The sequence below is a fragment of the Eumetopias jubatus genome, unplaced genomic scaffold, assembly GCF_037043125.1.
Source record: "Eumetopias jubatus isolate StellerSeaLion01/CBP00866 unplaced genomic scaffold, mEumJub1_p1.0 scaffold_1, whole genome shotgun sequence".
Taxonomy (NCBI): Eukaryota; Metazoa; Chordata; class Mammalia; order Carnivora; family Otariidae; genus Eumetopias; species Eumetopias jubatus.
In genome coordinates this window covers 66,670,597-66,695,080 of record NW_028274807.1, presented here as the reverse complement: position 1 = coordinate 66,695,080, position 24,484 = coordinate 66,670,597, and the positions used below count along the sequence as shown (strand labels likewise).

At 36.7% G+C, this 24,484-nt stretch overlaps 1 protein-coding gene across 1 annotated transcript in view; it reads left to right on the top strand.

The window, feature by feature from the left end:
- KPNA1 (karyopherin subunit alpha 1) overlaps positions 1-24,484 on the top strand; it is a 69,938-nt gene that overhangs the window by 5,500 nt on the left and 39,954 nt on the right. The window contains exon 2 of the mRNA XM_028110568.2: positions 16,031-16,164. Within this exon, the coding sequence (XP_027966369.1) occupies positions 16,036-16,164 (129 nt within the window). The 5' untranslated portion in view covers positions 16,031-16,035. The remainder of the gene's footprint in view (positions 1-16,030; positions 16,165-24,484) is intronic.

The following is a 24,484-nucleotide window of genomic DNA, read 5'->3' as shown; positions in this document are numbered from 1 at the left end:
GTCTTTTTTTTTTTTTTTTTTTTTTTTGGTTTGCAGACGTTCCTTGTGGAGGTTAGATTTGAATGGTCTTTTGATTTTAGGTTGGAAAATATCTCCTCTAAGCCTGTCGTCTTTCTGTTACTTTTGTCTGTAGTGTCTTTCATTGAATGGATATTCTAAATTTGATGCCTTATTTCTTTGATAATCTCTTCTTCATCAGTTTTTTTGTTCTCTGTTGGAATTTGTATTATTTGGGTATTGGAACTCATGTGTTCTTTTATTTTTATTTATTTATTTTTTTAAAGATTCTATTTCTTTGACAGGGAGAGAAAGAGTACAAGCAGGGGGAGTGGCAGGGAGAGAGAGAGGGAAAAGCAGACTCCCCACTGAGCAGAGAGCCCACAGGGCTCAATCCTAGGACCCTGGGATCATGACCTGAGCCAAAGGCAGACGCTTAACCGACTGAGCCACCCAGGCACCCCTCGTAGGTTGTTCTTTTTTCTTTTTTTCCTCCGTCTTACTTTCCGTCAGTCTTTTTGGTTCCGCTTCCTAAGAAATTTCCTCGGTGTTATCTTCCAACCTTCCTATTGAGTTTCTAATTTCTATCCACACTTTAAGTTTCTTAGAGCTCATTCTATGTTATAGTATCTTTATATTGTTTTGTAGACACTATAATCCTTTGAAGATTTTAATAGTTTTTTCTTTAAGCTTTCTTTTTTTTCCCCCACTTTGCTCTGTTTCTTCTAAGTTCCTTTTTTTGTTTCTATTGCTGTTTCTTCTCTGTAGCGGCTTTCCCCAGCCATAATCTTATATGGCTGTCCATTCATATTTAAGAGTGAAGTGCCAAAAACTGAACTGAAAATTCTATAGGTGTGGCTTGTTAAAGGTGGCCATTTATGGGAGGAGGGGACACTCATAGGTCTTTTCTCTTGGGCTGGTCAGTTTCCTTGAGGAAGAGAGCCTCCAGTCTCTTGTGGGGAGGTTATGTACACCTGGCTGCTGTGTTTTGAGTATCTGTCTTAGAAGAGGAGCTGGGGTTCTTACTGTTCATTGTGTTCTTGTAATCCTGTTTTCTGTTTGGCATATTACTCCCACCTTACCTGTAGTGGAGACCTCCATTTTGGAGTCTCTTTAGTTTGGTTTCTTCAAAGTAATCTTTTCCACAACTGTAGGGTTGGGGGAGGGATGGTTGCCTGGTTCTGAACAGTGGGGGAGGAAATCTGGCTATGATGACTGTTTTGTAGACTTTCAGCTAACCTTCTAGTGTTGCTCCCTCAACCTTCAGAGATGCTTGTGGGCAGTGTGAATCAACTTCTTTGCAGGTGCTTAGGCTTTAGAGTTCTCCACTTTGCTAGTATAATATCGCTTGACCACCTGTTTTATAGTTTCTAACAAGGTTTTGACATCTTATCATATGTGATTTGCTCCTTTCTATCCTGTGGGTCATTCCTCTGAAAAATAGTTAAAATTTTAGCGTTGATAAATCTACCAAATTTGCTGTTTTACTTCTTTATATAGACTTTTAAAAAAAATTTTGAGTATCGTTGAAACACAATGTTACATTAGTTCATAAACTATTTTCTGGTCTGTTCATTCTTTTCATAGCAGTTGAGGGACTGCTATATGCTCAGTCCTATGCTTAGTATTGAAGATTAAAATTAAAATTTCTGAGGGGGGCCTGGCTGGCTTGATTGGTGGAGCGTGCAGCTTTTGATCCCAGGGTTGTGGGTTCAGGTCCCATGTTGGGTGCAGAGATTACTTAAAAATAAAATCTTAAAAAATTAAAATTTCTGAGCTTTGAGTTGTTAATATATTTTGGGAAGAAAGGTACATCCTGATTGTGCTGCTTCTTAATTTGAAATGTGAAAACCCTCATAAGTTCACGTGATAGATATATTACAGAACTTATTAATTTCAGTAATGAATATGAATTGGATTAAGGTAAGTTTGTGGTTTTTCTTTTTTAACATGAAGGAACTCTTTACACCATTTTGGGGAAAGATTTGTTTAAAAAAAAAATCCAAGGGACTTCTGGGTGGCTCAGTTATTGAGTGGAGACTCTTGATTTTGGCTCAGGTCATGATCTTGGGGGCGTGGGATTGAGCCCCACCTTGGGCTCTGCGCTCAGCAAGGAGTCTGTTCTGTCCAGGATTCTCTCCCTCTCCCTCTGTCCTTTACCTTCCCCTACCCACCATGGGCATGAGCTCACGGGCTCTCTCTCTTTCTCTTTTTAAAGATTTTATTTATTTGAGAGAGAGAAACAGCATGAGCAAGGGGAGGAGGGAGAAGCAGAGGGAGAGGGAGAAGCAGACTCACCCCTGAGCAGGGAAACTGACATGGCCAGATCCTAGGCCCTGGGATCATGACCTGAGTCAAAGGCAGACGCTTAATCAACTGAGCCATCCAGGTGCCCCTCTCTCTCTCTTAAATAAATAAATCTTTAAAGAAAAAATAAAAATTAAGAATAAAAATAATCCAGTGACATATAAGGGAAGAGGTAGTTTTTTTTTTAAAGACCTAAAGTATTCAATCAGAACTTTGAAATAGCAGAACATTGAGTTGATAAAATTCTAGCCAAAAGTAAAGAATGCAGTGTTTTCAGTGTTTTAGGTAGGCTGGGACACTTCACTGTAGTAAATATATGCTTTCAGCTCTACTTTTTGAAAGTTTTTCTTGTATAAATAGTATATTGCTTACTGTAGAAAATTTGGAAGATACAGAAAAATAATATTAACTTGCTCTTAAAACTTTTGTATACCACTTTAAGTTATGAAGTAATTTTAAAGGTATAGAGAATAATATAAGTGGGGTTTTTCTTCCCAACATCCGGATTTTTTGTATGTTAGCATTATTTTTTTCATTTCTCAGTATGTTATTTCCATAACCAAGCCCTCATTTTGGAATTTTTAGGTTTACAATTTTTCACTGTAACAATCACACTGTGGTGAACAGTTTTATATATACTGCTAATATTATTTCCTTTGGGTATATCCCAAAAGTGGAATTACTGAATCCTAGGGTATGGGTTTCTAAAATCCTTAGTAAATATTTTCTTTTAAATGTTTGGCTATCGAGAAGGACTTTGGGGGAACATTGCAAGTTGGGAACCCATAGATACTGGAAGGTGAGATCAAAATTCAGGGTCAAAGGTTATTATCAACTTCTCAGTGGAAGAAAGTTTGAAGCTGGGACATAAAAGAAAGTAGGTATTTCTATTAGATGAATAGGGTTAGAGCTATAAGATGTAACCGGAGATGAGACAATGAATCACGTCTGCAGCATTGACTTCTCATAGGAGAGACTTAGGGCAGTATTTTTCAGACTTTGCCCCCACTAGAATGTCACTAAAATAAAGGAACTCTTTGAATTATTTTATAGGAAAAAAATGAGTAGAATATTTTCAGTTTTACTTTTCTTCTCTAATTTTTATTAAAATCTCTTAAAAGGGCCTGCAACCACTTGATTATAAGTTGGTAACAAATAATTAATATTTACAAATGAACTGAAAGCTTTTTTATACTTAAATTCGTTTATGCTTACATTTATAAATCCATAACTTATTTTTTTTTTAAGATTTTATTTATTTATTTGACAGAGAGAGAGTTAGCAAGAGCAGGAACACAAGCAGGGGGAGTGGGAGAGGGAGAAGCAGGCCTCCCACTGAGCAGGGAGCCTGATGCGGGGCTCGATCCCAGGACCCCGGGATCATGACCCGAGCCGAAGGGAGACGCCTAACAGCTGAGCCACCCAGGTGCCCCCATAGCTTATTTTGTAGTAATATTTTTTGTCATGTTTTCTAATAAAATTGTTTAATTTATATGATTAAGTAAATTAACTATATTAGTGTTTTATGGTATTTCATAAAGAATATGTTGAATGTTAAATATTCAGAATTTTTAGTGTGTGTTTGGGATTTACTGACTAGGTGGATTGACTCAGCATACTAAATATATACCATCTTGAATATAATAAAATATGAAAAGATCTACATTAAGTATGTTGGATATAGATTGATGTTGGATGGAGAGAGTATTTATTGACTCAATCAATGCCAAATTTTCTTGTAGGACAAAGAGTTTCAAATTTGATTTACAATGTGCTAAAGATGCATTCTAGATCTTTAGGCATCAAAGTAATAGAATGAAAAAGGTGTTGAGATTAATCTGAGAACTGTGTGAAGGATGCCTTGAAGAGCAGAGAGCCAGAGGTTAAGGAAGGGTGGGTTAGAGTTCTTGCAGTTCTGTGGATATAGGATGACAAGGATCTGGACTAGACTGGTGGCCGTGAGAATAGACAGGAGCAGATAAAATCAAACACTCTGGATAGAGTAATAAGGAAAATTTGATAATTAACTAAATGGACATGAAGGAGAAAGTGGAAGATTTCATTTTGGAAGAGTAGAGTGCATTTGTATTTTACCACCAGTTTTGCATCTGGTTTTTAATTTTATTGCTTTCTTGGCTTTATTTCCTCAGAAAACATGGAAAATTAGGCATAATGGCTTTAATTTTAAAGGCTTCTGGTTCCTGAGAGGGTACTTTGAAAAATTATTGACAGTAACTTAGGTTTTTTAATTAATTGTCTAGGTGATAATATCCTAAAAATACTTGATTAGGATTAGCAAAATTATTCATATTATGACTTTGTTATTCCTCTTATAATCCTCTGTAGATTTCGTTTCATTTCTTTGTTATCAAAGTTCCTTTCAATCTAACTTAAGTCTACATTTCAGCTGTATTTTGCATTATTTTCCAGTAAAGCTTTTGCTCCATTATAGTGTTTTTCAATTGCAGATGTATCTCAGAATTTACTTGGGAATCTTTGAAAGAAAAAAACAAAACACCAGAGACCTAGTATGTGCCTCAGACTTATTAATCAGGTTCTTTGGAAGGACAGCTGAGGTATCTGTTTAAAAAGCTCTCCCATGTGACAGATAAAATCCCCTCTTTAACCCACAAAGAGGGGGAACCAACCAATCTCAGTTATCAATGTGAGTGAATAAATATTTAAGTTTTTTTTTGATATAGACTCTATTTTAGAGCACTTTTAGGTTCATAACAAAATTGAATGGAAAATAGAGTTCCCACATACCCCACTACCTTCCCCACCATCAACATTTGCATCAGATTGTTACATTTGTTATAATGGAACCAACATTGGTACATCATTATCATCCAGAGTCCATAGTTTACATTAAGTTTACATTCATTCTTCACGTTGTACATCTATGGGTTTTGACAAATGTATTGTGACAGGTATCCACCATTATAATATCATACAGAATAGTTTCTAAATGCCCAAAAAATCTTCTCAGCTCTTTATCCCTCCCACCCCATAAACCCCTGGCAACCACTGATCTTTTAACTGTTTACATAGTTTTGCCTTTTGTAGAATGTCATATAACTGGAATCATACCCATGTGTTTTTTCAAAATGTTCTCAATGTGTCAGATACCCTGTCCCCCACAAAAAAGTGGGGAGGAGGGTTTTATATTAAATAATCAATCTCATTTATGGATACTGGTGTAGAAATTTTTCTTTCATGGGTTTTTTTTTAATTTAAGTATAGTTGACACAATGTTACATTAGTTTCAGGTATACAAGGTAGTAATTCTATAATTTTATACCTGTGCAGTGCTCACAAGTGTAGGTACTGTAGGTCACCTTCCAACATTGTTACAGTACCATTGACTGTATTCCGTAGAAGATGCTGTACCTTTCAGCCCTGTGCTTTATTCATTTCATAACTGAAAGCCTGTATCTCTCCACTCCCCTTCACTTCTTTTGCCCATCTTCCCCCACTTCCCTCCCCTCTGGCAAACCACTAGTTTGTTCTTTATATTCATGGGTTGGTTTTGCTTTTTGTTTTGTTTGTTTGCTTTGTTTTTTAGATTCCACGTGTAAGTGAGATCTTAGGGTATTTGTCTTTCTCTGAGTTACTCCACTTAGTGTAATACCCTCTGGGTCTATCCGTGTTGTCGCAAAGTGGTGAGATTCTTTTTTTTTTTGGTGGCAGAATAATATTCCATTGTACATATATACACCATGTCTTTTTTATTCATTTGTCTATGGACATTCAGTTTTCTTCCATATCTTGGCTATTGTAAACAGTGCTGCAATAAACATAGGGGTGCATATATCTTTTCGAATGAGTGTTTCCATTTTCTTTGGGTAAATACCCAGTAGTGGAATTACTGGATCATTCGGTGATTCTATTTTTAATTTTTGAGGAACCTCCATGCAGTTTTCTGTGGTGGCGGGACCAGTTTGAATTTTCACCAACAGTGCATGAGGGTTCCTTTTTCTCCACATCCTCTCCAACACTTGTTATTTCTTGTCTTTTTGATACTATTTTGACAGGTGTTAGGTAATATCTTACTGTGATTTTGATTTGTGGTGTAGAAATTTTTAAGAAAATATTAACATAGATTTTAAAAGAATGATATACTATGACCAAGTGTGTTTATTCCAAGAATCAATCATTGAATATTAAGAAATCTATTAATATCTATTAATATCTCACCATATTTAATAGGTCAAAGTAGATAAACTTGACCATTTTAATAACCACCAAAAAGTCATTTTATCAAATTCAACACACATTTCAGGTTTTAAAAACTAGTAAAATAAGTATAGATGGCTGGTACTTAGATGTCATTTTTTAAAAAAGTATCTCAAAACAATACTGCAACACAACTGGAGCTCATAGATTGCTGGTGGGAACGCATGATGGTATAGCCACTTTGAAAAACAGTCGACACTCTTAGAAAGGTAAATATATTCTTACCGTATGACCCAGCAGTGTCCTCCCAGGTTTTTACCCAAGAAAAATGAAAATATTTGTTCACACAAAAACCGTATATGAATGTTTCCAGTGGCTTATTCATAATCACCAAAAACTGCACCAACCCAAATGTCTGTCAAGTGGTGAATAAAGTGTGGAATACATTGGAATACAATTCAGCAATAAAAGGAATGAATTACTGAAAGATAAAACAACACTTATGAATCTCAAAATAGTTAATACTGGCTGAAAGAAGCCACACTCAAAAGGCAACATACTGGATGGTTCCATTTATTTTACATTCTGGAAAATGCAAAACTGTAGGGATAGAAAATAAATCATCGAGTACCTGGGGTTGGGGAGGGAGTGGATTTACTAGAAAGAGACCTGACAGAACTTTTCATAGTAAAGAAAATGTTTTCTGTTTGTGGTGGTATTTACTTAAATGTTAAGTTTTACTGTATGTAAGTTATAAATAATACCTCAGTAAACCTGGCTTTTTTTTTTTTAAATACCCTAGTATCATGTTTAATAACAAAATACTATATGACATAGATCAAAACCAGAAATGAGATAAAAATGCCTGCTCTAACCTTTGTTGCTTAATTAACATTGTAACTTTGTCCTGGAAGTACTAGTTAAATATTTTAAAATAGGAAGTGAAATGAAATACAGATTTTAGAATGGAGGAGGCAAAAGTTACAATTTTTTAGCGCTATTAAGTATTGAGAGTGTCAGCTCAAAGTATCAGAAACAGAATTCAGTAGCTGATTTAATTCATTGGCTGGCTTAAAAAGTTTATATATAGTAATGAGTAATTTTCATATATAGACAGTAGCCAGTTAGAATATAATGGAAGGGAATTTCACATTTATCATTGCAACAAAAAAGATCAATGTAAATACATATTTAATTCTTGACCAAGAAGACAGTATTTTAAAGATGTTGAGTTTCCTTAATCTATGATTAGAATGTTATCTGACTATCCAATGACTACTTTTTTCTTAAGACAGAAAAGATTGGGAACATTTGGGTGGCTCAGTCAGTTAAGCGTCTTCTTTCAGCTCAGGTGATGATCCCAGGGTCCTGGGATTGAGTCCTGCATTGGACTCCTTGCTTGGCGAGGAAACTGCTCTCCCTCTGCCTGCTGCTCCCCCTGCTTGTGCTCTCTCTCTCTGACAAATAAATAAATCTTTAAAAAAAAAAAAAAGATTGGATTAAGTGTTCTTAAATTTTTTGGCCTGGGAACTTCTTTATACTCTTAACTTATTGAGGACCCCCAAAGAACTTTTGTTTATGTTGCTGTTTTGTATCAGTTAATATTTACTGTATTAGAAATTAAAATTTTAAAACACAGAAATACACAACACACATTCCATTAGGCGTCAGAGTGATGATGTCATCATGTCATGAAGCTTCTGAAAAACTTAGTGAAAGTGAAAAAAAAGCGTATACAACGTCTTAGTATTATGAAAATAGTTTTCATGAGAAGCATTTTTTCACATATGATATTGTCAAATATGGAAAAGTTTGAATCAGTCTGGAGTTAACAGTGATAGTGGTGGGGAACTGATGCACTCATATTCACTGGTGTACATTGGTGCAGTATTTTAGGGGGTACTTTGACTATCAAAATTTTAAGTGCACATGCTTTAGAGCTTTAGGTTCCACTGTTTAGAATTCATTATTGGATATAATTGCAGAATATTTGCAAATACATGAAGGAGAATATTGGTTACAGCACTGTTTGTAATAGAAAATTGGAGACAAGCTTAATTGTCAGTGATGTTTAGAGTCTGGTCCTTATGGTATAAAAATTACTATATTAGGGCACCTGGGTGGCTCAGTCGTTAAGCGTCTGCCTTCGGCTCAGGTCATGATCCCAGGGTCCTGGAATCGAGCCCCGCATCAGGCTCCCTGCTCAGCGGGAAGCGTGCTTCTCCCTCTCCCACTCCCCCTGCTTGTGTTCCCTCTCTCGCTGTGTCTCTCTGTCTAATAAAATCTTAAAAGAAAATTACTACATTAAAAATAATTTATAGGCATTGTATGGAAGCTTGTCCAGAGTTAAAGCAAAAGTGCAGAATTGTGTTTATAATTTCCCATCGGTGTACAGTAAAAACCAGAAGGATATGTGTATACTTCTATAACCAGTTATTGAAAGGATATGCGGAGAACTTGATGGTTACCTTTAGGCAGGGGTACATTTTCATTTATCTGTTTATACCCTTCTGTATTGTTTGTTTTTAACATGAGCCTTTTTTGTAATTTAAAAGGGAAGAATAATTCAGAGGCACAGGTGCACTATATGGATGATAGAAATTACTAGTTTGAGCGTTGGAGTCATTTGTGAGTTCTCAGATACCACAATTTAACCAAAAAAGAAAGAGAAAACAGACGCTGGCATTTCTCATGTTTGTGTGCTTTTAAAGAGCAGTTGCCGTGATCAAATACAACTTAGTGCTAATCTTCATCAGTTGTACTTTCTAACACCTGGCCTTTAATTTGTACTCTTCTGTCTTGTGGGTGTTTCTCTTTTAACTTCAACTGTTGAATTAGTATCTATTCTTCACAACCTAGCTGAAACGCCCATCTTTATGGAGCTATACCTCATCGCTTTGGTCAGAAGAGATCTTTTTTTGAACCTTTAGAGCTATTTATAGCCATTTCTTCATTACACAAATATCAGGTGTGAGCTATATAAGGGCTGGACAGTGGGAGTACGCTTTCCTCTTACTTCTCTTTACCTTAGAAGGTAATATCCCCATTGTGCAAGTAAGGAAACCAAGGCTCACAGAAGTTTAGTATTTTTCTACATCACTGTGAAGAAGTAAATTTGAAAACAGGACTTCAAGGCCAGCCCTCTTCTCTGGACTTGCTTTTTATGTCACTTTAATAAAAGGAAGCAAGTGAATAGTAGTTTTGTAGGAGCATTTCTTTCCTTTTAGATTTTTTTATATTTAAAAAAAGTTTTTGCGGGCACCTGGGTGGCTCAGTTGGTTAAGCGACTGCCTTCGGCTCAGGTCATGATCCTGGAGTCCCTGGATCGAGTCCCACATCGGGCTCCCTGCTCGACGGGGAGTCTGCTTCTCCCTCTGACCCTCTTCCTTCTTGTGCTCTCTATCTCTCATTCTCTCTCTCAAATAAATAAATAAAATAAATAAAAAATAAAAGTTTTTGCCAGAATTTCGAACTTATAGGAATTTCAAGAAGTGTACAGAGGTCCTCTTTTTACCCTTCAACCGCCTTCCTCAGTTGTTCATTTTACCTTTTACTCCGTTTGTTTTATCACTTTTTCTCTCTGTATATGTGTATTCCTAACATTGTCTTCCCTTAATTGTGTGCCCTCCCAGCTCCCTGTTGAGTACGGGCTTCCACTTACTGAAGTCCAGTTGGTTTTTGGTATTGTTAAGCTTTATCTAGGTCTTGCCCTGTTACCCTAGGCTTTCTCCTTTCTTTGACCGAAAACTTCTGATTCTTGAACTTGGGTCATCATTGTAACACTGCTATTATTATGCTATATTTTGATATTTTAGAGCCAAAATGCTGCTTGCTTCAGGAATCCAGCTTTTTTCTCTGGATCATTTCTCAACACCGTTAAATAATTCCTTCATAATTATTTGCAAATCCTCATCTGCATTGCCTCTGCCTTTCAGTCCGATAAAGCTCAATCTGACAAAATACCACCAGGTGTATTGTATATATTAGTCTGCTTGGGCAGCCATAAAAATTACCACAGATTGGGTGGCTTAAACAACAGAAATCCATTTTATCCCAGTTCTGGAGGCTAGAAGTCCAAGATCAAGGTGCCAACAGGGTTGGTTTCCTGTGGGGCCTATCATCCTCACATGTGGATGACTGCCTTCTTGCTGTTTCCTCACATGGCCTTTTTGTGTATGTACATAGGGGCTGGGGTTGGGGGAACAGATCTTGGGTGTCTCTTCCTCTTCTTGTAAGGACACTGGTCCTACTGGATTAGGACCCCACTCTTATGAACCCATTTAACCTTGATTACCTCCTTAAAGGCCCTATATCCAAATGTCATTATGGAAGTTAGGGCTTCAATACATAGTTGGTGGGGGGGGGAGCACAATTCAGTATGTAATAGTAGAACATCAGGTTTATAATCAGGAACCTAGGTTCATATCCTTGCTTTATCTGTATTAAGTGTGTAACCCTGGCCAAGTCACTTAACCTCTTTTAGCATCTTGAATCCTTAACTGTAAAGGATGAGAATAATAATTTCTTGCCTCGTATGTTTATTAAGACATTCAGGTAAAATAGATGTTGCAACATAGCACATTATAAATCAAATGATTCTGAATCCAGGCTTGCAGTACAGTCATCTTAAAAATAACTCTTTTGTGGGGCGCCTGGGTGGCTCAGTTGGTTGAGTGACTGCCTTCAGCTCAGGTCATGATCCTGGAGTCCCGGGATCGGGTTCCACATGGGGCTCCCTGCCCAGTGGGGAGTCTGCTTCTCCCTCTGACCCTCTCCCCTCTCATGCTGTCTCTCAATCTCTCTCTCTCAAATAAATAAAGAAAATCTTGAAAAAAAATACAAATAAAAATAAGTTAAAAAAAATAACTGATTTGTGAATTCCAGTCTGACAGCATGAGGAGCTCTACAGACCCACTCCCTAGTAAAATTGGGGAAAACTTGAAAAACAACTATTAAAAGCTTCTGGAAATGGTCAAAGGGCGTACAGTAAATGAAGAGCTTCCAGTTGGAGGGAAGGTTTTCTTGGGAGGAGCGGGACATTAGGATTTCTCATCTCACCCCTAGCTGCCTAGCTGCTGAAGCTAAGTTCTGGGTATATGTGGTGGAGAGGCAGAGAACTACCTTCTGCCCAGTCCCCACTTGTGGAACAGGGGCTCTACCTGGGTGCAGAGCTGCTGGGAGTACTGGAGAATAGATCATCTTTTCTGTTTTCTAAGGTGGTGATTCCATGTCAGAAGAGACAAGCTGAGAAAACCCCAGGCTGCTGCCTACCCTCAACAAAATATTTCACTCCTATAGGGGATAGCTCTCAGAGAAGTGTGCTGTTGTCTGCACCCCCAGCTTGGGGGTCTGGGGTCTGGTTCAGAGATGTTGGTAGGGGTGCTTAGGGGGAGAAGCAGGTCATAAAATGCTCCTAATCTCTTCAAGGAATTGACTTACAAGGGAGCCCAGATAAGAATAATAGCTGACTTCTCAGCAGAAACAATGGAGGCCAGAGGCAGTGTAATAGTATATTCTAAGTACTCAAAGACAAATATAGTCAACCAAAAATCCTATATATCTAGCAAAGCTATCTTTTTAAAATGATAGTGAAATGAAGATTTTCCCAGATAAACAGGAACTGAGAGAGTTTATTACTAGCAGACCCACCTTGCAAGAATGCTAAAGGAAGTTCTTTAAGCTGAAAGCAAGTGATTCCAGATGGTAATTTGAATCCATATGAACAAAGAGTACCAGTAAAGGTAATTATGTAATTTTCAAAGAAAATATAACCACATATTTTTTTCTTTTTCCTCAAAACTGATTTAAAATCAGTTTAAATAACCAGTAGGTCAAAGAAGAAATGAAAAGAGAAACCAGTAAATAGTTTGAGATAAATGAAAATGAATTTACCACTTAAGAAAATATGGGATACAGCTAAAGCAGTGCTTACAGGGAAACTTTTAGTAATAAATGCTTATATAAAGAAAGAAGAAAGATCTCAAATTAATAACTAACCTTCCACCTTAAGTCACTGGAAAAAGAAGAGCAAAGTAAACCTAAAACAGACGGAGGGAACTAATAAAGATGAGAGTAGAAATTAATGAACTAGAAAATAGAAAAAAAATAGAGAAAATTAAGGAAACCAAAAACTGGTTCTTTGAAAAGATCAGCAAAATTGGCAGACTGACATAGGAAAAAAGAGGACTTAAATTACTTGAATCAGAAATAAGAGAGGGAACATTACTACTGGGATTACAAAAATGGAAAGGGTTATAAAGGAATACTATGAACAACTGCATACCAATAAATTACATAGTTTAGATAAAATGGACAATTTTTTAAAAGATTTATTCATTTATTTTCAAGAGAGCGAGTATGGGGGGGGAGGGACCTAGGGAGAGGGAGAGAAAGAATCTCAAGCAGACTCCCTGCTGAGTGTGGAGCCCATCACAGGATTTGATCTCACAACACTGAGATCTTGAGACCTGAACCAAAACCAAGAGTTGGACGCCCAACCGAGTCACCCAGGCGCCCCTAAAATGGAAAAATTTTTAGACGGTTGCTGAAGCTGACTTACATAGACAAACTGAATAGACCTATAGCAAGTGAAGAGATTGGATTAATCATGAAGCTACCCACAAAGAAAAGCACAGGCCCGTATGGCTTCACTGATAAATTCTACCAAACATTTAAAGAAGAATTAATACTAACTCTTCCTAAAAATTGAGAGGGAGAACACTTCCCAACTTATTTTTTGAAGCTAGTATTAGTGTTACCCTGATACCAAAGACATCTACATACCAAGAAAACTACAGACCACTATCTCTTATGAAGATGAACACAAAAATCCTCAAAATATTAGCAAACCTAATTCACCAGCATATAAAAAGAATTTTATACCACGACCAAGTGGCATAATATCCCAGAAATGCAAAGTTAGTGTGAAATTCACTAACCAGTTAATATAACATATCAGGAAATAAAAAACAAAAGTCACATTGTTCTCATAATAGACACAAAAAAAATTTGACAAAATCCAACACCCTTTAAATGATAAAAACGCTCAAAAAATGAGGACTAGAGGGGAACTTCCTCAACATGAATAAAGACATCTATGAAAAACTCAAAGATAGCATCATACTTAATGGGGGAAAACTGAACACTTTTCCCCTACAATCAGAAATAGGGGTGCCTGCTTTCTCCATTTCTATTTGACATTATATTAGAGGTTCTAGCTATGGCAATTTTGAAAAAAAAAAGGAAAAGAAAGAAAAATACACAAAATCCTCAAGATTGGAAAGAAAGAAACAAAACTGTCTCTTACAGATGATATGATTTTGTATGAAGTGACTTAGAAAATCCACTAAAAAAATATTAGTACTAATAACAAGTTCAGCAAAGTTGCACAATACAAAATCAGTATACAAAAATTAATTGTGTTTTTATAGATTTGTTGTGAACAATCCAAAAGTGAGATTAAGAAAAAAATTGCATTTATAATAGCATCAAAAAAATTAGGAATAAATTTAACAAAAGAAGTATAAAACACTGGAAACTACAAAATATTGTTGAAAGAAACTAGGGAAGATCTAAGAGAAAAATATCCTGTCTGTGGATTGGAAGATTTAACATTAAGATGGCAGTACTCCCCACATTGACCTACAGATTCAGTGTAGTCTGTATCAGAATCCCAGCTGACTTCTTTTGTAGAAATTGACAAACTGATCCTAAAAATCATACGGAATTGCAGGGTGTCTGGAAGAGCCAAAACAGTCTTGAAAAAGGATAAGATAGGAGGACTTATACTTCCTGATTTCAAAACTTACTACAAAAATGGTAGTCAAGATTGTGTGGAATCGGCACAAGGATATACATAGAAATCAATAGAATATAATTGAGTTGAGAAATAAAGCCATATAGATGTGGTTAATTTGTCTTTCAACAAGGGTGTTAGGACCATTCGATGGAGAAATGGTGCCTGGAACAAATGGGTAGCCATATGTGAAATGTAGTTGGACCCTTACCTCATACCATGAATAATAATTAACTCAAAGTAGATGACAGACCTAAATGTAAGAGCTAAAACTTTAAAACTCTTAGAAGGAAACTTAGGATTGAGAATCCCTAAGTATGACTCTAAAAGCATGAGCAACAACAACAACAACAAAAAGATTAATTTGGACTTCATCAAAATTAAAAACTTCTGTGTTTCAGAGGACACCATTAAGAAAGCATAAAGAAAACCTATAGAGTGAAAGAAAATATTTAAAAACTGTATCTCTGATAAGGGACTTTTTTTTTTAAGAGGTCCATTTTTTTTTTAGAGAGAGAGCATGCTGGAGGGCAAGGGGAAGCAAACTCTGCGCTGAGCAGGGAGCTCGAGCAGGGCTTGATTACGTGACCCTGAGATCACAACCTGAGCTGAAACCAAGAGTCGGATGCTCAACCAACTGAGCCACTTAAACACCACTCTGATAAGGGACTTCTATCTAGAATACATAAAGAATTCTTACAACTTAATAAAGACTATTTAAACAAATAGTGTTGGGAAAATTGGACAGCCACATGCAGAAGAATGAAACTGGACCATTTCCTTACACCACACACAAAAATAGACTCAAAATGGATGAAAGACCTAAATGTGAGACAGGAATCCATCAAAATCCTAGAGAACACAGGCAGCAACCTCTTCGACCTTAGTCGCAGCAACTTCTTCCTAGAAACATCGCCAAAGGCAAGGGAAGCAAGGACAAAAATCAACTATTGGGACTTCCTAGAGACAATTTAGAAACGGGAAAAGACTCTGAATAGACTTTTTTTTTTTTTAAATGGAGGATATACAGTTAGAAAATAAATATGTGAAAGAACAGCAGACACCAAAAATTGTGATAGTGGAGAAATTGTCAGCCCTCGTACACTGCTGGTGGGAATGTAAAATAGCACAGCACTTTGGAAAAATAGTTTGGCAGTTCCTCAAACAATTAAACATTGAGTTACAATGTTACCTAGCAGTTCGATTCCTAGGCACACCAAGAAAAATGAAAACCTATGTCTGTATAAGAACTTGTCCATAGATGTTTATGGAAGCATTATTCATAATAGCCAAAAAGTGGAAAGAACCCAAATGTCAATCAGTTGATGAGTAGGTATAAAATATAATGGGGTATATCCATATGATGGGATATTATTCAGCCATAAAAGAATAAAGTACTGATATATGTTGCAACATAGATGAACTTTGAAAATATACTAAGTGAAAGATTCCAGGCACAAAAGATCATGCATGTGATTTTATTCATATGAAATGTCCTGAATAGGAGTGATAGCCAGTAGGAGTGATAGTACACACTTTCTTTTTGAGGTGATGAAAATGTTAAAAAATGGACTGTGGTAATGGTGCATAGATGTGAAAATATGAAAGCTATTGACTTGTACACTTTAATAAAGCTGTTAAAAAAAGCAACCATTTCTGGTGTCCTTATGCAGTGAGACTGGGCTACTAGAATAACAAGAGCTCTTTACCATAAGCCAAGCTCATTTGTTCTCTTCCTTTGTCTCATTTTTGTAGAAATCATGACTACCCCAGGAAAAGAGAACTTTCGCCTGAAAAGTTACAAAAATAAGTCCCTGAATCCTGATGAAATGCGCAGGAGGAGGGAGGAAGAGGGACTGCAGTTACGTAAGCAGAAAAGAGAAGAGCAGGTAAATCCTTTACCCTTACTATTTTAAAGAACTTAATTTTCCATTTTAAGCCTGAAACTACTTTAATTTTGATTGTGTTAGATTTGTGTGTGTGTGTAAATACACATCTCCGCCATCATAAAATCAACATGTTTTGGGAGTGGGGAAGAGGAGGTGATGAAAAGCGGAATACAAGAATAAAGAAATCTCTCAGGTTCTCATGTTTCCAGTACAGCCACTGTTTAATCTTTTGGCCTGTTTAGTGTATTTTATTTTTTTAAAGTTGCAACTTGCTTAAGATTTTATGTGCATGTTTGTTAATGAATTCTCAAGTGACCAGTAAAATGCTGTTTTTCATTATAATCTTTAATATGAAAATCTGTAAACATAAAAGTTAAATTATAGATGGTGAACCTCATAAACTCATCCTTTGCATTCAGTAATTGTCAATAATTTGCCATACTTGCTTCATGTCTATCTTTACATTTCTTTATTATGTAGTATTTTAAAGCAAAAATCTCAAGGAATATGTCTTTTCACCCCTAAATTAATTCTGTATGATTCATTAGGACATTGATTTTTGATCTTTTTTCTTTTTTTTTTTTTTACTTTTGGTCATTTTTAACCTGAGAAAGTCTATAAACATCCACAGGAGAATTTGGGACTCACTCTTACCTTACCTTCCTCTAAAAATGCCTAGAATGAATGGTATATCCTTTATGGCAAAGAAATTTAAAGACACTTAGGTGATTTTTTTTGTGTGTGTGTGCTAATGAGACACTTTTGAGCTTGGAAGGACCATTTGATCCCCATGCTACAAAAGCTCCATAAAAGACAAATGAATGAGTCAGAATCTTTCATACCTTAGAAATAAGGTAATCTCATAACTATTTTGCAGTTACAGTGAGCTGGTCTCAAAATACACCATTCTTTTGAGTTAACACTGCACTGGAAAATTCAGTTAGTTAAAGTCCAAGAGTAAATTACAACCTCAGTGTTTTTTTGTTAGGGCTGTAGATGTTTGAATCAAACACTGTCATTATTACTATTATTTTTTGGGCAAAGAGAGTTTATAATATTATAATAGAGTTTATATTAAGTGCAGTAAATTAAAGAGTTATCACTTATTCATAAAAGGATGAGTTTCTTTGGGTTTCTTGTTACCTCTTTATTCATCTGTCTTACTTGAAGTGGAAGCTTTTCTTTGAATGAATTTTTGTATTAGCTTCTATTTTGGAGGTAAATTCCAGAAATTATAACAACATTGTTACATATTTATATTCACATATGTGAAGGTGAATACATGAATATATACACATGAGCCCAAGTATAGGTCTGAATATAACCACCAGCTTATGCATCATATTTGGCATAAAGCCATTTGTAGATGTAATAATGATCCTCTGCCATTAACAGTGTTCATTTTATTCTCTTCTTTGTGATGGGTGTTATCATGTAATTAGACTTCATTGTAAAGTTTATATAAATAAAATAAATTTCTCGTATTCACTTACCTGCCTGAAGACAAATGCTCTTATCCATAATATATCAACTGGCAAGTATGGCCCCATGTATTGGACTAAAAATATTTGTAGTTGACATTCTATTATGTTCATTGTATGAGATCTAAAATTGTGTTCTGGCTTTAATAAGTTTCTATGGTAAGTTTTTAGAATATTGCTCTATTTAAAATCTTAATTTTTTTATTTCATATGTGCTGTATTATGAAGGGAGAACTGGTAAAACCAGTCCGGCTTCTTAATATCATAACAGTATTTATTTCATGCCTAATTTGTAAAATAGTAAATATTAGTAAAAGATAGATTCATTTTGGTACAATTTATCTTTCACGGTCACAGGTTTACGCCAGCTGAAGAGCTAGGTGTGAGGGTACCACAGTAGTTGATGTTGCCAGGTGCACAAAAGATAACTAACTGCATCTTTGAGGGCTATCCTTTTATCAGACTGACATTTAATTTTTGTTATATCTAGGCAGCACTTTATGAATGACCTCTATCCATTTGGCACTTATAGACCAATTTAAAATTTATTTTTGGCAAAAAATTTTTACCAGTTGGTGTCATTCTGATTGAGCCAGTACTTGAAAATTTGAATTAAGCTGACTCTTGTTAATTCAGAGTGAATAGGTAACCTAGTGCTGCTGAAAAGTTCATAAAACCCATCATGATGAAGAACGGAGGTTTCCTTGATGTTTTTAGTTATAAGAAATATCTTGTGAAGTGAGCAAGTTGATAAACTTGTGGACGGGCAATTTTTCCCGTTGATTAACTTGGTTGACAAGTTCAGTCAACATGTAATCTGTAGTTAAGGTGTAGAGATCATGATTGTTTTGGCAGTTTTTTCTTTTTTCCTTTTTATTGTTTTTTTAAAGATGTATTTATTAGAGGACAAGCAGAGGGAGAGGGAGAAGCAGACTCCCTGATGAGCAGGGAGCCAGACATGGGGCTCGATCCCAGGACCCCGAGATTATGACCTGAGCCGAAGGCAGCCGTTTAACCGGCTGAGCCACCCAGTTTTTTCTTTTTTAAAAACCTATTTTTCTCTGAGTAAGACATGCACAGTTGAAAAAGTTAAGTAGTACTACAGTACTTGAAACCAAACCACCAATGTTCCTGGTTTCATTCCCAAGTAAACCACTTTCAATCCTCTTGACTATTTGTTAATTTAAAATATTACCTATTGGTGTTCTCTTATGGTAGGTGAAGATTTAAGCTCTTACACTACTTTTCCCTTGCATATAACTATCATTCTCAGTATAGTATACTACAGTACGTATTATTTATTGCTGAACTGAATAGTATACTGTGATTACATTTCCTTTCTTTATACTTTGTTTTTTCTGGAGTTAATTGTCTGATTTTGTACCTGCTTGGCTTCGTATTCCTCACTGTCTTTTCATTCTCTTCTACAGCTCTTTTAAATTATTTTTATCTGATTTTCTCTGTGGTTAAACTTCTCAGATAATTTTTCAGTTCCATATTTTTTCTGCTGGAGACCTTCACCCTATATTTTTTGTCCTCCTGCGCCAGTCAGAATTGTTTATCCTGTGTTCTAGCTGTATAGCTGTAGTTTTAGGACTTCCCTCTGCTTGGAATTTCTCATGTCTTATCTTGTCATCATCCTTGTAATGTAAATGGTATGGTATTTTCAAATTCAAATTTTACTTGTTGGTCAATAAGTTGTATTAAAGATCATAACAGCATCCTGCCATTCCATATTAAAGACCACTACTTGTGGATGTGAATTTTGCAATACCAAGGGATGTAATTTTACTTATTAGGTGTGATTTTGGAGTCAGGTAAATGTTTTAAGTAATTGTGAAACAAAAAGAAATCATAATGAAGGAAGAAATCCTTAAAAATAAACAAGAGGAATTAAATGGCTCTGTGTGTCATGCTTGTGGCTAAACCACACAGAGAGGAAATCACTTTAATACACTTTAAAACATGGCAAAATGATTAATTTTCTCTATTGGGCTGTATTTTAAGGACAAAAAGAAGTACAAACAAATCTTCAATTGCTTTAGTAATCATATAGGATTGTCCCTGAAACCGTGTATATTTGTATATGGATATAGCAAATAACTATGTTAATATTGGGGACCTGGATTTTTTTAGGTTAAGAAAGAATAGAAATATAAAATCAAAGAAGTTATATAAATTTGAATAGGTAATATCAGTAGGGATTCATGATGTATTTTCTTAAAACACACATACACACACAAAACCCAGTTCTGTCCTAGAAAGGCTTAGAAATAGTGATACCTTGTATCAGTGAGCACCTCTAGCACCCTGAGATTGTGGTCATTAGAGAATTTTTCTCTCAAGGGACCAAGGCTTCTTGGAAAAAACACCTGAATCTTGTTTAGGGATAGGGAATATTCAAGGTGAATGTGTAGTATTTTTTCATAACATAGAGCAAGGAAATTTAAGACCATCAAAACTTGTGTTGAAAAGACTCAGGAGATAGCTTGAACAGGCTCCCATGAGTTGTAAGTGGGATAGTTTGAGTATTAGAAAGGGCACTTTGAGGACTTCTGCTTCCAGCCAAAGTGGAATAGCAGGGCTCAGATTTACCCTACTCCCTGAAACAAACCAAGGATAAAGAGACAAAATACATGAAACAGTAGTTCAAGACACCAGACATTAACCAGTGCAGGACAGTGATCTCTAGAGATAGGAAACCAATGAGACGAGCCCTATGGTTGCTTCAGCTTACTGCCCAAGAGAGTTTCCAAGTTGCAGCACGGGGAAAGGGAACTAAAGACCACAGCCTTCCTGAGTTGAGGAGCCAGAGCTGAGAGTCGGAGGAGATCAAGTCATCCATTCATAGGAGGGAATACCAAAAGGGAGAGACATGTGTATAGAGAAAGAAGGCTGGAGATCTTCAGAGTGTTTCTTTGCATATTCAGCAGAGTACTGACCATCAGACGTGCTTGGGGAGACTGCTCAAGGCCAGAGAAACTATCATCCACAAAGATTAGAGGGAATAGTGCCTGGCCCTTGCACAGTGCTGAGAATAGTCCCTGTTCCTCTAGCCAGACTGGAAAAACTCATCTTTCACAGGACATTAGATAGAGTATTCAGGAGATTCTTACCTCAGTAGTGGAGATTAATCAGCCATAGACTTATTTCTGCTCCAGACCTCCCTAACAAATCATAAAAGCAAGATCCAAGAGGTTGATCAAACTGCAGTTTTTAGTTTTTCTTAATTAGTAATCACATAGGAAAAAGAAATACTTGAATTTCTCCACTTTTTCATTTTCAAAGTAATGAGTTGGTTTCTTAGCATCCTCCAGAGGGAATAGGAATTTGTGTATTTTAATATTATTAGGAATTCATAGTGTTAAAATAGATGTATTACAGGTTATTTCAGCTATTATTTTTTCTATGTTTTTAAACTTTATGACTGTATAGTTGACATACAGTAGAGTATACAGTTTGTTCAATTCTGACATATGTATCATCACCATAATTAAGATAGTGAACATATTTATTGCTCTCAAAATTTTCCTGGTATACCTTTGTGGTACCTTTTCCCCACCCCTCACCTATCTCTAGACAACTTCTAATCTGTTTTCAATCACCACTGATTACTTTGCGTAAATGACTGATACAATATATATTCTATTTTGTCTGGCTTCTGTCAGTCAGCTTAATCATTTTGAGATTCATTCATGTTGTGTGTATCAGTAGTTCATTCATTTTATTGTTGAGTAGCAATCTGTTGTAAAAATAAAACCACAATTGGTTTATCCATTCACCTGTTGATGGCAGTTTGGATTGTTTCCAGTTTTTGGTGATTATAAATAAAGCTGCTGTGAACATTGATGGACAGCTCTTTGTAGGGACATATATTTCCATTTCTCTGGAATAGATATCTAGGAGAATGGCTGGGTTGTATAGTAGGTGTGTACTTAGGAGGCTGTCAACTGTTTGTTAAAATGGCTTGTATTACTTTATCTTCACATCCGCGGTGTATGAGCCTTTGATTTGCTCCATCTCCTTGTGAGCATTTGGTATGGTCAGTCCTTCTAATTTTATCTAGTCTAAGGTGTGCCTAGTAGTATGCCATTATGGTTTTATTTTGCACTTCCCTAATTACTGAAGTTGAGAGCATCTTTTCTTCTCATGTGCTTATTTGCCATCTGTATATCTACTTTAGTGAAGTCTGTTTAGTTTCTTAATTGAGTTGTTTCTGGATGCAAGTCTTTTGTTGGATATGCTTTTTAAATATTTTCTCCCAGTCAGTGGCTTGCCTTTTCATTTTCAGAAGTGCTGTTTGAACAGCAAAAGCTTTCGATTTTGGAATTCCATGTATCAGTTTTTTTCTTTTATGGATTGTGCTTTGTGTGTCAAATCTAAGAATCTTCATCAAAGCCAAGGTCACTGAATATTTTCTCCTGTTTTAAGAAGTTTTGTTAAAGTTTAAATGTAGGTCTATGATTATTTGCATTTAATTTTTGTATATCATGTGAGGTAAGGGCTTCCCCCTCTTTTTTTTTCCCCATTTTTTTATATATGGCTTTCCATTTATTCAGATGTCATTTATTGAAACGATTGTTTCTCCTCACTGAATTGCCTTACACCCTTTTACATTCAATTGACTATTTCTGTGTGGGTCTGGTTTCTGAACTTCTGTTCCATTGGTTTGTTTATCTGTCTTATATACCACACTGTCTTGATTACTGTAGCTTTTATAAAAAGTCTTGAAATCATATTACTAGCCCTCTAACCTTGTTCTTCTTTCCACAGATTGTTCTGGCTGTTACAGATCCTTTGCATTTTTATATGAACTTTAGAATCAGCTTGTCAATTTGTGCACAAAAGCCTGCTCTGAGGATTTGATTGTGATTGTGTCAGATCTGTAGATCAGCTTGGGGAGAACTGATAATCATAACAATGAGTCTTCTGACTCATAAGTACCACATCTCCATTTATTTAGATCTATAATATCTCTCAGGGATTTGTAGGTTTGCTTTTTTTTTTAAAGATTTATTTATTTATTTGAGAGAGAGAAAAAGAGAGCACAAGCAGGAGGCGCAGAGGGAGAGAGAGAATCTCAAGCAGACTCTTTGCTGAGTGTGGAGCCTGACATGGTGCTCAATCTCATGACACTGAGATCAGGACCTGAGCCAAAACCAAGAGTCAGACACTTAACTGACTGTGCCACGCAGGCACCCTGATTTGTAGTTTCTTTATCAGATTTTCCCCTAAGTATAGTATAGTTTTGATGCTCTTGCAGATGGTATCTTTTGAATTTTAGTTTTCGATTGTTCATTGTTAATATTTAGAATCCCCTGGGACTCACTGGGAGAGACTGTTCCCCCAGCTTGGAGCACATCTGGGAGAGGTGACAGGGACAAAAGAGTGGGCACCATTTCCTTCCTCCACCCCTCAGCATAGATGCAGAGACACCTGCCGAGGGTGGCTAACTTGGACACTGGTTTTTTGCTGTGCTTTACTTCAAACTCCACGCCCCTGCACTTTGGGGTGGCTACCCTTCTGGGACAAAGGACCCCTGCATCAGTCCCAGTGTAGTGAGACCCTCCCCCAGAAGACCAGCACAGGCCCATGCCATGCCAGGTCCCTAAAGTTTGGAGTTTTAAAACTCAGCACACCTACTTGGGATAGACCCCAAGGTGCACTGCACTACCGGGCAGGCAGATGGCTGGGACACAGACAGGGTGAAGGCAGCGAGCTGAGGGATGCCTAGGACACACGAGGGGAGATTGTTTACTCTTCTGGGAGGGCTTCCTGGACAGTAGTGCGTGCAAACTCTCCAGGGACTAGGGAGCTGGCTGATAACATTTTCCTCCCCTCCCCCCCTTAGCATAAACTACTTCAGTAAGCAGCACAGCGTCAATAGTGGCCTGAACTGCTTACACCAAGCCCTGCCTTCTGTGCTCTGTAGATTTTGTTTTACTAGGGCATTTGTGCTAGAGAACCAGAGCAGCAGGCCCCTCCTCCAGAAGACCAGCACAAACCCCCACATGCACCATGTCTACTGACCATAGAGTTCTGCAAAGCTTCAGCTCTAGTGGAAGTAGCATCAAGTGTCTTTAGCAAGCAGACCAGAGCACATCTAGTTAAAACTCACCACACTCTGACCAAGGTCCAAACACTCCCCACTGCAGGCAAGGAGAAGCTCTGCAGAGGACTGACCTGAGGGACAGAGCAGCCAAAACACAGCACCTGAATGCATACAGCATGCACCAGAGACACTTCTAAAGTACCAGGCTCTGGACAGTATATGACCTCTTTTCCATAAAGTCATTACTGTCAGGAGCAGGAAACATAACAGGCTTTCCTAACACACAGAGGAAGACAAAGACCTACACAAAATGCCAAGACAGGAGTTTATCCCAAAAGAAAGAACAAGAAAAGGTCATGGCCAGGGATCTAATCAAAACAGATATAAATAATATGCCTGATCCAGAATTTAAGTCAACAATCATAAGGATATTAGCTGGGCTTGAGAAAAGCATAGAAGACACTAGGAAGTCCCTTACTGCAGAGATAGAAGACCAAAAACACTAGTCAGGCTGAAATGAAAAATGCAGTAACTGAGATTTGAAGCCAACTGGATGTAATGATCACAAGGATGGAAGAAGCAGAGGAATGAATAAGTGATATAGAAGATTATGGAAATTAATGAAGTTGAAAGGAAGAGGGAAAGAAAAATACTAGATCACGAATGTAGATTTAGGCAACTCAGTGATTCTATAAAGTGTAATAACATTTGTATCATAGAGTCCTAGAAGAAGAGAGGGAAAGGGGGGCAGAAGGTTTATTTGAGGAAATTATAGCTGAAAACTTCC